The 13,998-nt window shown below is 54.5% G+C and overlaps 1 protein-coding gene across 1 annotated transcript; it reads left to right on the top strand.

The window, feature by feature from the left end:
- Positions 1 to 12,948: 12,948 nt before the first annotated feature.
- LOC120104641 lies at positions 12,949 to 13,574 on the top strand. The gene is made up of 2 exons (XM_039116127.1): positions 12,949 to 12,993; positions 13,471 to 13,574. Exons 1-2 carry the CDS (start codon positions 12,951 to 12,953, stop codon positions 13,545 to 13,547), a joined length of 120 nt encoding a protein of 39 aa, XP_038972055.1. The 5' UTR covers positions 12,949 to 12,950; the 3' UTR covers positions 13,548 to 13,574.
- Positions 13,575 to 13,998: the final 424 nt, after the last annotated feature.

Below are 13,998 nucleotides of genomic sequence, written 5' to 3'. Positions count from 1 at the left end.
GGCGGTATGACTTGGGTTTTTCCCCCAACACTACCCCCCGACTTCCGAGTTCCAGCTGGCTTCCAGCTTGAGCGCGGGAAGTAGCATTAGTTGGGTCATTTCGGATTCCGAAAATTTTAATTTATTGCGCGTTTTAAATTATCGGGTGCTTTGAGGTGCCTTTAATAGGCGGCATCTCCTCCTTTTCGAAATATCTCATTATTGGGATGCTTTCTCCGAAGCGTCCTCGCGTCGTGGGCTCATGATGGGGCCGCACGATCCGATGGGGCGCTTCGGTGTTCGAAGCGTCAACCTGAGTTAAATGCGGCGCTCTGTCTTTCGGGCCGACGCGTGTCGTAATCCAAACGGGATGCAGCATTTTTCTCGCTGATCCGGGCCGTTGGGGAGGTCTATATAAACTCTCCCCTGGCCTTCCGTCCTCTTCTTATTGCCTTCTTCTTCCAGCTTTTTACAGTCCGAAGTTCTTTTTTCTCCGGCGTCTCTCTCAGGTCTCCCTTTTTCTTCCTAATCTTCCTTTTTCTTCCAATGGGTTCTATCCCAAGCGAAGTCGAGTCCACCATGAGCGTCCTGGAGGTCGAAATGACCGAAGAGTGGTTTTTCCCTCTTCACGGGTTCCGTTTGGAGCCCGCCAGGCGGGGGGATCGGGTAACCGATCCTCCGGTAGGCCGGATCGGAGTGTATCTAGAATCACTCTGGGCTGGCCTACGATTTCCTCTTCACGGCTTCGTGAATGAGTTGTTGACGGTATACCAACTGGTTCCGGCACAACTTGCTCCGAACGCCTGGAGGACAGTTATCGGTTTCCTGTCGCTGTGCTTACTGCACGGGATTCCGACCTCTGTCAACGTTTTCCGGCGGCTTTTTATTTTAAAGTCGAATCCGGGAGACGGAGAGTGGCTCTATATTGCCCTTCGGGCGGGTAGGCCACTTTTTCATGGTGCCCCTTCATCTATTCATGACTGGAAGAAGAAATTCTTCTTCCTAGGTTCCGAACGGTCATGGGGGTACGACCCTAGGTGGAGACCGGCCCAGCTCAGGTCTATCAATAAGCCCCCCCAGCTTTCTCCACGCGAGCAGGGGATCGTCGACACCATCCGCAGCCTCAGGGACGGCATTTTACTGAACGGCCTCATAAGTGAGGACGCTCTGGTGAACGTGGGCTTGAGCTCGGCGCGTCCCCACGGTAAGGATAGTAACAGTATCTTTTTCGTTTTATTACTGTTCTAATGTTCTAATCCTGCTTGCCTTTGCAGATATCGCAAAGATGGTAACTAAGAGTGAGGTCCTCTACGCCCGCTTCCAGAAGAGGGCGGCCGAGCTCTCGGGCGAGCCCACCGAGCCGAGGAAAAAGGCAAAGGTCTCGGCGACCTCGGCGGCCCTGGCGACAGCAGTGGCTGAGGCGGGCCCTTCTCGCCCCGCGCACTCCGAGGCTGGTCGGAGTGAGGGCGCGAATTCCAGGGGCACGGGCTCCCGGGGAGCTTCGGTGGTGCTCCCGTGCCCGGTGCCCTTGGCACAAGTCCCTGGTCGGCAGGATGCTTCAGTTGCCGACCAGGGGAGGAGTCCTGCGGGTCTCGCGCTTGCGCGCCCCGCTTCAGCGATGCGGCAGTCAGATCAGCCGCTTGTCCGACCCCAGCCTTCTAGCTCCGAGCCGGGGAGCAGTCAGGGGGCCTCGGGGTCGGCTCCATCCAGGCCAGCCGGTGCTGACCTTCCAGGCCCATTAGGCTCGGGGGAGCGGGTGCCCCTTGCACCCGTCTGGTCGGTATACGAGGGCGATTCAGCCCTCGACAACCCTCGAGTGGCGCGCGAAATATTTCGGGTCGCGCTGCTCCCGGCCGACCAGGCCAGGATTCGGTCCATGAGCTATAATGCTTTCATGGACGCTACCCGCTGCAATGCCGTCCGGGTAAGTTAATTTTTTTGTCCGTGTAATTTGTGAAAATTTTTACTCGTAGCGCCTAATGTTTTTTTTTTACGTCTCTTTTACAGCACTTGCATGAGACAGAAACGCTGATGCACGTCGTCCAGGACTACTGGGAGCGGGCCCGGAGGTATCAGCGTGGATATGAGGAGGCCGAGGCGAGGTGCCAGGCCTCCGAGGCCGAGCGTCAGGTGCTCCAACAAGAGTGGGAGCAGCTGAGGAAGAAATCCGAGCTCTGACCGCCGAGCTCGATGAGGAGAAGGGCGCGCATATACTGACAAGGTCTGAAGTGCGCGCCGCAGAGGCTCGTCTAGCCGAGGCCGAGCTGGCGCTGGCCTCCCGCGAGCAGGAGGTGGGGAATGCCCGCCTCCGACACTTAGAGCTCGAGCGGGAAATAAGAACCCTCGAGCGGAAGGCCGCATATCATGAGGCTCGGGAGCTCGAGGCTCGGGAGCAAGCTCAGAACGCGGTGACGCTCTTCCGGGAGTCGGAGGAGTTTCACGACCTCCTAGCAGAGGAGGGCGTGAACGGGCTGATTCAGGGCTTCCGGGACTTCCGCAACCAACTGCGGCGACTCCTCCCGGATTTTGACGTGAACCTGCTTCAACCGAGAGCAGGGGTTGAAAGGCCGGAGGCGGAGGCGGACACCTCGGAGGCCGACCAGGGAGGTCTGGCCGAGGCGGCCGAAGCCATCCTTGAAGTCGCCGAGGTCGCCCCTTGAGGCTGCTCCTGCTGCCGCCGAGGCCATTGAAGAGGTCCCGACTGCTGAGCCAGCCGCTCCCGACACCGCTGGAGCCGAAGTAGTCGAACTCGAGTCTTAAAGTGTAATTTTTGTTGTTTTTTGTTAAGTCGGGATGGTCCCCACACTTGTAAGGGCCGAGCCTGAATCTTTGTACTTGGCCTACGGGCCTTCTTTTGAAATGAATATATGTTTTTGGAAACTCGTCTGTTGTAGACTGAAGTTTCTCTGCTCGGATCCATTTTAGGTTCCAAGGATATGGGCTCTATGGCCTCAACTTCGTCCGCCACAGGGTTCGGATTTAGGTTCGGCTCGCCGAGCTCCATTGCTCGGTCCTTCGGCCAGCGGTACAGTAATGCTTATGCCTAAAGGGATTTGGGCTCGAAGAGTCTTTCCGAGCCTGGTCCAGAATACGACCGAGCCCTAGGGCGGTTATTAGGACTAACTTTTCAGTAAAGTTAGTGAACTTTGGGTCCGAGCCTCGAGTTACCGGGGCGGACCGGATTCTTTTCCAACGAATGGGTTGAATGCTCGTCAGCTCGTGACGGGGATTCACCAGACTTAGTATAAACTAAGCTTGCTGGTACCGTGAGCATTTTCACGCCGAAGCGACTGAAGACGCTCTGCTCGGGGTCCACTCTTTGAGGACGTCGAGAGAGAAACCTAAGAATAGGTAGGATAATGTAAAAACATTAAATAAATGGGTACCTGGTACCGCGGTTGTTTTTTCGCCGAGGCGACTGAAGACGCTCTGCTCGGGGTCCGTTCTTTGAGGACGTCGGCAGAGAAATCCAAGAATAGGTAAGATAATGTAAAAACATTAAATAAATGGGTACCTGGTACCACGGTTGTTTTTTCGCCGAGGTGACTGAAGACGCTCTGCTCGGGGTCCGTTCTTTGAGGACGTCGGCAGAGAAATCCAAGAATAGGTAAGATAATGTAAAAATATTAAATAAATGGGTACCTGGTACCGCGGTTGTTTTTTCGCCGAGGCGACTGAAGACGCTCTGCTCGGGGTCCGTTCTTTGGGGACGTCGGCAGAGAAATCCAAGAATAGGTAAGATAATGTAAAAACATTAAATAAATGGGTACCTGGTACCGCGGTTGTTTTTTCGCCGAGGCGACTGAAGACGCTCTGCTCGGGGTCCGTTCTTTGAGGACGTCGGCAGAGAAATCCAAGAATAGGTAAGATAATGTAAAAACATTAAATAAATGGGTACCTGGTACCGCGGTTGTTTTTTCGCCGAGGCGACTGAAGACGCTCTGCTCGGGGTCCGTTCTTTGAGGACGTCGGCAGAGAAATCCAAGAATAGGTAAGATAATGTAAAAACATTAAATAAATGGGTACCTAGTACCGCGGTTGTTTTTTCGCCGAGGCGACTGAAGACGCTCTGCTCGGGGTCCGTTCTTTGAGGACGTCGGCAGAGAAATCCAACGATGGAGAATGAGCCGAGCTCGTCTGGTCAATCAAGACCGCACCTCGACGTCTCAAGTCTTCCCGACGTCTCGGGGCATCCCGACGTCTCGGGGCATCCCGACCGTGGTCAGGGTAGGAGAACGAGCCGAGCTCGTCGGTGGAAGTCGATGGAGAACGAGCCGAGCTCGTCTGGTCAATCAAGACCGCACCTCGACGTCTCGAGTCTTCCCGACTTATCGGGGCATCCCGACGTCTCGGGGCATCCCGACCGTGGTCAGGGTAGGAGAACGAGCCGAGCTCGTTGGCCGATGGAGAACGAGCCGAGCTCGTCGGTGGAAGTCGATGGAGAACGAGCCGAGCTCGTCTGGTCAATCAAGACCGCACCTCGACGTCTCGAGTCTTTCCGACTTATCGGGGCATCCCGACGTCTCGGGGCATCCCGACCGTGGTCAGGGTAGGAGAACGAGCCGAGCTCGTTGGCCGATGGAGAACGAGCCGAGCTCGTCGGTGGAAGTCGATGGAGAACGAGCCGAGCTCGTCTGGTCAATCAAGACCGCACCTCGACGTCTCGAGTCTTCCCGACTTATCGGGGCATCCCGACGTCTCGGGGCATCCTGACCGTGGTCAGGGTAGGAGAACGAGCCGAGCTCGTTGGCCGATGGAGAATGAGCCGAGCTCGTCGGTGGAAGTCGATGGAGAACGAGCCGAGCTCGTCTGGTTAATCAAGAGCGCACCTCGACGTCTCGAGTCTACCTCGACGTCTCGAGTCTTCCCGACTTATCGGGGCATCCCGACGTCTCGGGGCATCCCGACCGTGGTCAGGGTAGGAGAACGAGCCGAGCTCGTTGGTCGATGAAGAACGAGCCGAGCTCGTCGGTGGAAGTCGATGGAGAACGAGCCGAGCTCGTCTGGTCAATCAAGACCGCACCTCGACGTCTCGAGTCTTCCCGACTTATTGGGGCATCCCGACGTCTCGGGGCATCCTGACCGTGGTCAGGGTAGGAGAACGAGCCGAGCTCGTTGGCCGATGGAGAACGAGCCGAGCTCGTCGGTGGAAGTCAATGGAGAACGAGCCGAGCTCGTATGGTCAATCAAGACCGCACCTCGACGTCTCGAGTCTTCCCGACTTATCGGGGCATCCCGACGTCTCGGGGCATCCCGACCGTGGTCAGGGTAGGAGAACGAGCCGAGCTCGTTGGCCGATGGAGAACGAGCCGAGCTCGTCGGTGGAAGTCGATGGAGAACGAGCCGAGCTCGTCTGGTCAATCAAGACCGCACCTCGACGTCTCGAGTCTTCCCGACTTATCGGGGCATCCTGACCGTGGTCAGGGTAGGAGAACGAGCCGAGCTCGTTGGCCGATGGAGAGCGAGCCGAGCTCGTTGGTTGATGGAGAGCGCATCACGAAATCACGAGCATCTTCAGGGAGCCCACGTAGGTACTCCATCATCCCGAAACATCGGGGCATCCCAACCGTGGTCAGGGGAGGAGAAATAAACCTGGCACCATGGGATAATCAGAAAAATTGGTGAGCTTGAAATAAGTACGCAGGCCATCATAAAATGAAATCCATAAAATGAAATTCATAGTTGAATAATGGGGGACCCCTTGGGGTTCTACTGGTGGTACACGCGGAGATTTTCAGAGCTCCAGCTTCGTGGAATGGGAGTCCCGTCTAGAGACTCTAGTTTATAAGTTCCGGGTCGGCGGATGCGCGTGACTCGGTAAGGTCCTTTCCAATTCGGGGCCAGCTTCCCTTGCTCAGTTGGTCGGGAGGTTTCAGCTCTTCTGAGGACAAGGTCCCCTGGTCTGAAAGATTTGACTTTGACCCTGGCGTTGTAGTACTGAGCTGTCTTTTGCTGGTACCTCGCCATACGAACTCGGGCAGCCTCCCTTGTTTTCTCGATTAGGTCAAGGTTGCTTCTGAGTTGCGAAGAGTTGGAGCTGGCATCATGATGCTCGACTCTTGGAGAAGGAAGCCCAATCTCCAGTGGGATGACAGCCTCCGTTCCATATGTTAGGTTGAAGGGAGTCTCGCCGGCGGGGACACGGAACGTGGTCCGGTAAGCCCACAGGACATTATATAGGTCTTCGACCCACTGTCCTTTGGATTTGTCGAGCCTGGCTTTGAGACCCTGCAAAATAGTACGGTTTGTTACCTCGGTTTCTCCGTTCGTCTGAGGGTGCGCGACCGAGGTGAAGCGGTGGTCAATGCCAAGCTCGGAGCAGAATTCTCTGAAGTGAATGTTGTCAAACTGGCGACCGTTATCAGAGATAAGGATGCGGGGGAGCCCGAATCTGCAGATGATGGACTTCCAAACAAAATCCCGCATCTTCTGCTCGGTGATCCGGGCAAGGGGCTCAGCTTCCACCCATTTTGTGAAATAGTCGATGGAAACGACCAGGAACTTCCTTTGCCCGGCGGCCAGCAGAAATGGCCCTAGGATGTCAATTCCCCACTGGGCAAAAGGCCAAGGGGAGCTGATCGAGGTTAAGGGAGCCGAGGGCCGGCGTTGAATATTGGCGTTCTTCTGGCACCGGTCACATCTTTGGACGAAGTCCACAGCATCCTTCTGGAGTGTCGGCCAATAGTATCCTTGGCGTAGAATTTTATGGGCCAATGCTCGTCCTCCCAGATGATTTCCACAAATTCCTTCATGGACTTCGCGCATGGCGTAATCAGCCTCCGTTGGGCGAAGGCATCTGAGGAGGGGAGATGTGAAAGATTTCCGATAAAGCTTTTCCTCATGCAGTATGTACCGGATGGCGGAGCGCTTTATTCGGCGAGCCTCTCGTTCGTCAGTAAGGAGGATTTCGCCTTGTAGATAGCTGGTGAGTTCATCCATCCAGCTTGGCTCGAACTCAGTGCAGAGGGTCGGCTCGGGCTCGTCTATACTGGGCTTTTGGAGATACTCCAGTGCTGCCTCCTTGGGAAGCTCGCTCATACGGGAGGACGCCAGTTTTGACAGCTGGTCGGCCCTAAGATTCTCCGACCTGGCAACATGTTGAATGTAAAAAGATTCCAAGGTCGCGATGAGATCCCGTACCTTCTGAAGATACTTTTGCATGGTCGGGTCTCTAGCTTCGAAGTCGCCCATGATTTGATTGACGACGAGCTGAGAATCACTGAAGGCCTTTAAGTCCTTCACTCCTAGCTCTTTGGCTAGCTTGAGCCCGGCGATAAGCGCTTCGTACTCCGCCATGTTATTGGAAGCAGAAAATTCGAGGCGCAAAGCTTGCTCGGCGACCACCCCCTCCGGGCTGGTGAGGATAAGTCTCGCTCCGCTACCCCCCGAGTTTGAAGAGCCATCGACATGCAGAGTCCATGTCAAACTCGGAGTCTGCTCCGTTGGTGGCTCGGGCTCGGGCTCGGCCTCATCCAGTATGGTGCACTCGACTATAAAGTCTGCGAGCGCTTGTGCTTTGATCGCCGGTCTGGGTCGGTACTCGAGGTCGAATTCTCCGAGCTCGATAGCCCATTTAGTGATCCGACCCGCACGGTCTGATCTCTGCAGGATCTGCTTGACAGGCTGGTCGGTCAGCACAGCCACTGTATGAGCTTGGAAGTAGGGTCGGAGCCTCCGAGCCGAGATGACCAGAGCATAGACAGTCTTCTCCAGCTTGGAGTATCGGGTCTCAGCATCCCTCAAGACCCGGCTGGTGTAATATACTGGCTTTTGGAGTTTGCCCTCCTCTCGGACCAGGACCGAGCTTATTGCCATAGGGAAAACAGCTAGATATAAGTAGAGGAGCTCACCCTGTTGAGGCTTTGTGAGCAGGGGAGGGGAAGCCAGGAGATGCTTGAGCTCTTCAAAAGATTGCTGGCACTCATCCGACCATAAAAAGTTCTTCGGTTTCTTGAGGGCTGCAAAGAATGGAAGGCAGCGCTCGGCCGAGCGGGAGATGAATCTCCCGAGAGCTCGGCCTGTTAGCCGTTGTACCTCCTTGACCGTCCCGGGAGGCGTCATCTCCTGGAGGGCTCGGATCTTCTCAGGATTGGCCTCGATTCCCCGTTGCGTAATGATGAAGCCGAGGAATTTGCCGGAGGTGACTCCGAATGCACATTTAGCTGGATTGAGCTTCATCTGGTACTTTTGGAGTGTGGAGAATGCTTAATTGAGGTCGGCTATATGGTCTTGCACCATCTTGCTTTTCACCAGCATGTCATCTACATAGACCTCCATGTTTCGGCCTATCTGGTCTTTAAAGATCCGGCTGACCAGCCTTTGATAAGTTGCCCCGGCATTTTTTAAGCCGAATGGCATCACTTTGTAGCAGTAGGTTCCCCCGTCGGTGATGAAGGCTGTCTTTTCCTCATCCTCTGGCGCCATGCGGATCTGGTTGTATCCAGAAAAGGCGTCCATGAATGCCAGCAGCTCATGACCCGAGGTGGAGTCCACGAGCTGGTCGATGCTAGGGAGTGGGAAGCTGTCCTTTGGGCAGGCTTTATTCAAGTCGGTGTAGTCCACGCACATACGCCACTTTCCGCTGGCTTTCTTGATGAGGACCATATTGGCGAGCCACTCCGGGTAGGATATCTCCCGGATGAAGCCAGCTTCAAGGAGCTTGCCGACCTCCTCGGCTGCTGCTCGCTGCCGTTCAGGGGCGGCGCCTCGCTTCTTTTGTCGCACGGGCTTGCAGGTTGGCTTTACTTGGAGCCGGTGGACCACGATCTCCGGATCTATCCCCGACATGTCTGCAGGCGACCATGCGAAGACGTCCATGTTGTCTCGTAAGAAGTCGACGAGGCGACCCCTCTCACGCTCGTTGAGGCCAGAGCCGATCTGCACGGTTAGCTCGGGAAAGTTCTCACGTAGAGGAACTTGGATTAGTAACTCACCAGGCTCTACCCGCTTTTTTTGAGGGTCGGCCCGTGCCTCCATAGCCTTAGTTGAGGGCTGGTCGGATGCTGGGACGGGCACCTTGACCGGTCGTTTTGCCTCGTGGGTCGCCAGGTAGCATCGCCTTGCCACCATTTGGTCCCCTCGAACTTCACCGACTCCCTGGCTGGTGGGGAATCGCATGAGCAGGTGGCGGGTCGAGACCACTGCTCGGAGGGCGTTGAGACCCGGCCTTCCGAGGATGGCATTGTAGACTGAGGGCAAGCGTATCACGAGGAAGCTCATCCCCACGGTACTTTCACGGGGAGCGAGCCCGGCTGTGACCAGGAGGTCGATCTCGCCCTCCACTGGGACTGAATCCCCAGTGAATCCGACTAAAGGAGCATTCATCCTCCGCAGCTGCTCTTTTGTCATCCCCATTTTACAGTAGGCACCAAAATACAAGACATTCGCCGAGCTTCCATTATCAACCAAGATGCGTTTTACATCAAATTTATTTATGACCATGGAGATGACCACGGCATCATCATGGGGAGTTTCGACTCCCTCTAGGTCATCATCTGAGAAGGAGATGGCTTTAGAGGCGCGCAGGCGCTTCGAGGAGGATTCTTCCCCTGAAACTTCTCCAGCCGAGGCCCCGCCTCGGATGGTGTTGATGATGCCGGCGATGGGCCTGTTGGCATTTGAACCTTCAGGCTGTGCGACTCCTTCGGCTGGCTTCTTCTCTTCACGCCGGCCTTGTACGAACCGATCGAGCACCCCTCGGCGGATGAGTGCTTCGATCTCGTTTCGGAGCTGATAACAATCCTCAGTATCATGGCCGTGATCCCGGTGGAAACGGCAATACTTCCGGGGATCACGCCGGATTCTGGTGTCTTGTTTCGGAGGTGGGAGCCGGATGCAATCCCGACTCTCAATCTCCATGAGGATCTCAGCCCGAGGGGTATTGAGGGGAGTGTAATTTTCATACCTCCCCTCGGGTGCACGGGCCCGCAGTGGGAACCTCGGGCAGAGTGGTGACCTCTGCTGTGGCGGTCCCCTCAATCGGGGTGGACTCTTCGGGCGGGGCGGATTCTTGGCTCGCCGCGGAGACGGGCTTCTGGGCTGGCCGCGCTCCTCGCGGCGTCTCTTCTTGGGGTTCTGCTCGGTCCCGCCCCGCCTAACAGCCACGGCTTCCTCAGCCTTGGCGTACTTCCGCGCCCGAGCGAACATTTCGGTGAGGTCCGCGGAGAAATTCTTCTCGATCGAGAAGAGGAACCTGTAGGACCGGGCTCCAGTCTTTAGCGCCGATATGGCGATCGACTGGTCAAGCTCCCGGACCTCCCATGTTGCGGCGGTAAACCGGTCCAAGTACTCCTTGAAGGATTCTCCCTCCTTTTGTTTGATATCAAGGAGGGAGTCAGATGTCCGCCGCTGGGGCTGGCTGGCGGCGAAATTGCCGGCAAATTGTCTGCCGAGCTGCTCAAAAGAGGAGACAGTACTCGGCTTTAGCCCGGTAAACCAAAGCCGGGCTGGTCCTCGGAGTGTTGCTGGAAAAGCCTTGCACATCATGGCCTCCGAGGCTCCTTGTAGGGCCATTAAGACCCGGTAACTTTCCAGGTGGTCAAGGGGATCAGCCTTGCCGTTGTAAGGCTCCACCTGGGGCATCTTGAACCGTAGTGGAACCGGCTCATCTTCAATCTCCGGGGAGAAGGGCGACTTCGTAGTGAACTCGAAGTCGCCATCACGCCCTGATTTTCTTCCGTGGAGTGCCTGGATTTGGCGTTCCAACTTCTCGACCTTCTTGTCGAGTTCGTCATTCTGGAGGATCGTTGCAGCGGTTCGTTCGGGTGCAGGTTGCCCCGGAACCGACTCAGCTTCTGAAGGTTGTGGCCAGCCTCCGTGGCCTCTGACTGGGTGCTCTCTCCAAAGGGAGGCCTGGACTTGAGAGTCCTGACCTCGAAGAGGAAGTCCGCTTGTAGGGGGCTTCGGTTGAACTGGAGCCGGAGGAAGCGGTGCCGTTGGGATGCCCCTGGGTTGCAAGCTTTGGACAGCAGTGGCCAAGGCTTGCACTTGTTGCACCAGGGCATCAAACTGCTCCGGCCGAACTTGAGGGGTTGACTCGGCCGGAGGCGGCGAGTTTCGAACAGAACGTTCAGGACTAGGTTGAGGACGTCGAGAGGCATTGGAAGCCCCTTTACTTCTTAGCTTCATGGCAGCAACTCGGGCCCTTCCTCTAGCGCCAACTGTTGCTGGAAATTGGACCCGGGGGCCGCCGCGAAACTAGGGGAGGAGGAGCTCCGCTGCCGGGAGGGCGGACGGCGGTGCGCCGGCCGGCTGCATCCTCCGTGGAGGGGGTGAGCGAAGAAGAGTGCGTCCTGTCCTGCAAAAAAGAGCCGGTGGCCGGGCTTTCCGGCGCCGGCCCTCCGATGCTTAAGTCAGAGGGGGCAGATATGTGGGGAGAGCAAAGAAAAGAATATTTTGTTCAATTGTGTCTGTGCTGTTTTCTTCTTTTTTCTTCCGGTCCCCTTCCTCTTTCCTCCCAGGTTCCCTTTTATAGAAGGGTATTATGTTACCTGGGAGGTGACAGGGGAATTTGTCTTCTTTTATGATAATTGGGTACGATTTGGCCCATTAATGGCGTAGTGGAGAATAAGGTCGAATCAGGCCGGAGTCAGGGAGTTGTCGTGGGTGACCAGACCCGTTGGAGTGGTTGAACCGTCGGCCGTAGTGGGCCTGGGGTTCGTAGACGGTAAGTGCATTTATTACCGAGTGAACCGGCGGTCAGGGAGAGCCATATGCTTTGATGGTTCAGCGATCCGGAGATCGTCTTGGGCCGTGTTCATTAAATGACTGAGTGCTCCGGAGACTTGAGTGGGTCTCGTGCATTAATGATAGGTCGTGCCAAAATATCTGCGGAGATCTTGTGCCTTGACGGCTCAGAGATGGCGGCAGGTGGCAAGTTGTAGTGGAGTCGTGTATATAGCCGTCAGATCTTTAAAAGGTTAGGCGGAGATCGAGTATTTGGTGAGGGCATCGGCTCGGCAAGGATGCCGAGCCGAGCTGGTCGCCCAGCGGGGCGCCCTGTGGCGGGGTTGCTTCTAGTACTTCTGGTCGGCGCCCTTTGGGCGAGCACCTTCTAACCGAGCGCCTCTACTTGGCGCTTTGGTTGGGCCTCTTCTGATCGGCACTCTCTTAGCTGAGCACCCTTCTGTTCGGCGCCCTTTGGTCGAGCGCCTCTACTTGCCGGTATTTCTCTCTGGTCGGCGCTCTCTAATCGAGCGCCTTCCTGGTCGGCGCTCTTTCGCCGAGCGCCTTTCTGGTCGGCGCTCTTTGGCCGAGCGCCTCCGTGGCGGTATGACTTGGGTTTTTTCCCCAACATATATATACACACCCATGTATATATGTATATATATACATGTATATATATATATATATATATCTATATGTGTGTGTATACATGCAGGGGCGGCTCGGGCCTTAGGCGACTGAGGCGGTCGCCTAAGGCCCCCGACCCAGGGAAGGCCCCATCCCACCGCACTTTTTTTTTTTTTTTTTTAATTTAATGCATAGGTTGAGCCGCTGAGCTAGTATATCGGGTTGTCCTCTACTGAGTCTACTCCTCTGTTAGCTTGAATAGCTTCTAAGCTAGTCGTAGCTGGGCAGTGGACAGGAGCCAGGACGACGCGACGCCGCTACAGTGCATCCCCTTCGGCCTTCGGCGTCTCCCCGACGACAGGCTGGCTGGGCAACGCCGCAACGGCTACGGCAGTTGACAAATGACAAGCAACGGGCATTTTCTCCCCCCTTCTCTCCCCCCTTCTCAGTTCTCTGCCGCCGGTGCTCTCTTTTTTATTGCTGAACCAGTGATGGTGAACCTTCTCCCAAATTCCAATCTCCCGACTCCCGTTCTCTGGTTCTCAGCAGACTCGGAAGCTCGGTTCTCAGTGCTCCGAAGTCCTCTCCAAGCTCCACCGCAGCACGCCAGCACCGCTCCTCTTTCCTCACCGTGCTCGGCTCTTCCGACTCCGACCTCCGACCTCCAAGGCTCTTCCATCATGGGCCTCTACATGCTCGATTGGTGGGAGCGCTACCTCTTCAGTATCCTTTCTCATCCAATATTTCCCTACTTTAATTCGGATTCATCCATCCATTACGGCTCTATTTTTTTTTCTTTCTTTGAGGTTCTGCTGTTTGATTCGGCGAATTAAAGAAACCTACCGTGGAATCACTACTTGAGCTTTTGCATCCGCCGTGTCTCACTTCTTTTTCTTATAATTTTGACTCCGTCTGAAATTTCTATTCAGTGTCATGCAAGGGCTACAGAATTGCATCAAATTTTTGTAATTTTTATGGTTTCTTAATCCATGAAAGTTTTCCCCCCTTTTTTATATTAAGCGCGATGTGCTGGTCTTTATTTTGCTCTGCTTCAGCTGCTTCGTTTCTCTTTCATATCACAGAATCGCCACCATTTCCTTCTAGGTTTCTTCATGGGTTACCGAGGTATTTTTGGAGTTTTTGTTCCTATGATATTATACTAAGGATACTCTGGATTGTGGGCTTTCTTAACTCTGGTAGACATATTAATCCTTATTTTGCTCTGGTTCATCTGCTACAATGGATCTCGTTTCGCAACTGAGTTCTATGAAAGGTAAAATCTCTTTCCCTAATTTTGTTTTCTATTTTTTTTTCCAGAAAAGCCTGAGGAATATTACTCCAAGGTCGCTCTAAGAAATATTTTCAGAGTGTGGAGGCAGCCATTTGGATTGGACCATGACTTGAGCTGATTAATAGTAACTACCACACACCATAGACAATTTTCACTCTAAGAAATTTTTTTATTATTTAAATAATAATTAAAAAAAAGGCCTTATCTAATGAGTTCGCCTTAGGCCCCCAAATGTATTGGGCCGCCCCTGTATACATGTATATATATGCATGAATGGGTGCATGCATATGATATTAAATTTTATTTTTTTATATATCATAAAAATAACTAATTTGTGCGATTGGTAAAGTAGGTGCGGTGTCTTTATATGTATACATATAATATTAATTTTTTGTTTATTTTTTTTATAGTATACCATAAAAATAAATAATTTGTGC

The sequence above is a fragment of the Phoenix dactylifera genome, unplaced genomic scaffold (assembly GCF_009389715.1).
Source record: "Phoenix dactylifera cultivar Barhee BC4 unplaced genomic scaffold, palm_55x_up_171113_PBpolish2nd_filt_p 000057F, whole genome shotgun sequence".
NCBI lineage: Eukaryota > Viridiplantae > Streptophyta > Magnoliopsida > Arecales > Arecaceae > Phoenix > Phoenix dactylifera.
Note: the sequence above shows the minus strand (reverse complement) of the source record. Positions and strands in the feature narration are given on the sequence as shown.

Bases quoted from the DNA above. Each gene is read 5' to 3' on its own strand.
- LOC120104641 (XM_039116127.1), top strand. From the start codon at position 12,951: ATGGGCCTCTACATGCTCGATTGGTGGGAGCGCTACCTCTTCA. The intron at 12,994-13,470 runs GTATCCTTTCTC...TAACTCTGGTAG, and splicing joins GTGGGAGCGCTACCTCTTCA to ACATATTAATCCTTATTTTG.